This window comes from Mya arenaria, chromosome 12, assembly GCF_026914265.1.
Source record: "Mya arenaria isolate MELC-2E11 chromosome 12, ASM2691426v1".
NCBI classification, from domain to species: domain Eukaryota; kingdom Metazoa; phylum Mollusca; class Bivalvia; order Myida; family Myidae; genus Mya; species Mya arenaria.
Genome location: NC_069133.1, coordinates 39,314,235 through 39,316,299, shown reverse-complemented (window position 1 = coordinate 39,316,299; position 2,065 = coordinate 39,314,235). Strand labels below are relative to the sequence as shown.

Genomic DNA, 2,065 nt, shown 5'->3' with positions numbered 1-2,065 from the left:
TCGACCACTATAGTGTGGCTCTAAAGAGGGCGTACTTCTCTTCTTTTCAAAATGACGGCGCTTGGGGACCATCCCGATCTCATTTATCGCGGCTCTCACAGTATTTTGGCGTGGAAATTGAATGTTAATTTATGATAGGGGGCGAAGCTGTGTTGATTGATAATGCAACAGTATAGGCACGGGCAGACCATCCTAAAGGACATTTAAAGAGAATGACATTTACCATTTAACCATTCAGTTTTTCCCACATCATAGCCCCCAAGAACACTGAACTATTGATGGGTGATCTGAATGCTTGGGTTCGGTAATATCAACCCGACCTGTTTTTGCATGGAGCAGGTTTCATACCATATCATATTGAACATTCAAATGTGTTTGAATTGTAGATCCATCGTAAGTTTCATGAACTTATTCTTAACTTCATCTGTAATGTATCATTTATGCTAAAGTCCCTATATGATGCTGGTAGGATATATTAGGGAACTAACGCATACTGTATTATTTCTAAATTGGTTATGGATATGTCTGGCTATCAAAATATATTGATGATTTATATATATTTGGAGAAATTAAGAGACGGGCTCATTGATTGTTTGTTTTTTTCTCAAATCTGACAGTATAATACTAACAATGCAATTCGATGTTACCAATACAGTCACTCTAAGAGCGTATTGAACACTTAATGATACATATTGAAAGTAATACCATAGAATTGCATATGCAAAATTCAGATGTCAAACCTTAAGTTAAATATACTAACTAAGTGGATAATCCACAGTGGCAAGAACATTTAACACAGATTAGATACTCTCGTGCAGGACCTACCTGCCGTAGTTCCCTTAAACCTGGATCTTGAAGACTGGGAGGCAACCAGGGCTTGTCTGGAGAGTATTGAGGTACTTGATGGACAACGCGGGTCTAACTGGCCTACCGTCAACGTCTGTGCTGGAATGCAGTAAGGAGTTATTAGATAAGGTTGTGGACTGTCAAGTGTTCGGGGCGATAAACACTATGCAGGTCGTTGCAAAGAAGATGATAGAGGCAGGTCGGCCAGGGTCGTTCGTGAGCGTATATATACCGTCTTTCCCATGTGTCTTTCCCTGGACAGGGGCCATATTACTTCACAAAGGCTGCGCTCGATATGATTACGAAGCAGTTTGCATTAGAGCTCGGACCGCACAACATTCGAGTAATTTCTATCAATCCAACATTGGTCCTCACAGACAATATCAAGAAGTTTATAGAAGAAGTGTCTCCTTTGGACAAACTGTTCACGTCGCGGACTCCGTGCGGGCGTCTGCCGGAGGTGACAGAAGTGGTTATTCCAATCATGTACCTGTTGAGCGACATGTCATCCATGGTTTCTGGAACCAATCAGGTCGTGGACGGTGGGATGCTCTACTGCTTCATTACGCAACTCTGATGACACGGATTATAAGTGTGTTGTATAACAGTGTCTGTAGTCAGTCACATGACACATACTTATAAATCCATTGGTTCCGCTTCAAACGACATGTAATTGTTTAGTTAAGGAAATATATCAACAAATCAATCATGTTCAAAGCTCGCTAGTGTTTCTTGCGTTTATACAGCACAAACACAAGAAACGAATGCGGCTAATGCTGTATATTAACATTTAAATTAACTGTTCTATAGGGATTGTGCAATTATAAACAATAATTGGAAATAATGTTTCAAGCCCTTTCAATATTTGTTTGTTGATGTTATCGCCGTCAAATTTGATGAAAACGTTAAATCTTGGAGAATATAATTCTGCACATACAAATGTTTCACTGAATAAACTTGAAAGCAAAATACGATGTTGAATTTTGTTGATTTAACATTATTTTCCTCAATGATAATTTGACATATTTAGTTAAATACTAATAGATTGATACCTCTTCTTACAATTAGTTTTATAACCACCTCATATCGATGGTGGATTCAAGGATTCTGCAATCTATTATTGCAAACTTAGTCGATCCATTTTTATTTAAACTCGATCATCGTTTTAACCTTACTATTTTACATATTAATTCAAAATAAGTAACCTATAAGCTACCTT

At 38.0% G+C, this 2,065-nt stretch overlaps 1 protein-coding gene across 1 annotated transcript; it reads left to right on the top strand.

Annotated features, from left to right (window-relative positions):
* Window positions 1–903: 903 nt before the first annotated feature.
* LOC128210669 (uncharacterized) lies at window positions 904–1,423 on the top strand. Its single transcript, XM_052915018.1, has 2 exons — window positions 904–1,045; window positions 1,224–1,423. The coding sequence occupies exons 1-2, from the start codon at window positions 904–906 to the stop codon at window positions 1,421–1,423; spliced, it is 342 nt and encodes a 113-aa protein (XP_052770978.1).
* Window positions 1,424–2,065: the final 642 nt, after the last annotated feature.

Coding starts and splice junctions, on each gene's coding strand:
- LOC128210669 (XM_052915018.1), top strand. CDS start 904: ATGGACAACGCGGGTCTAACTGGCCTACCGTCAACGTCTGTGCTGGAA. Junction 1,046..1,223: donor AAAGAAGATGATAGAGGCAG/GTCGGCCAGGGT, acceptor TGGTCCTCACAG/ACAATATCAAGAAGTTTATA.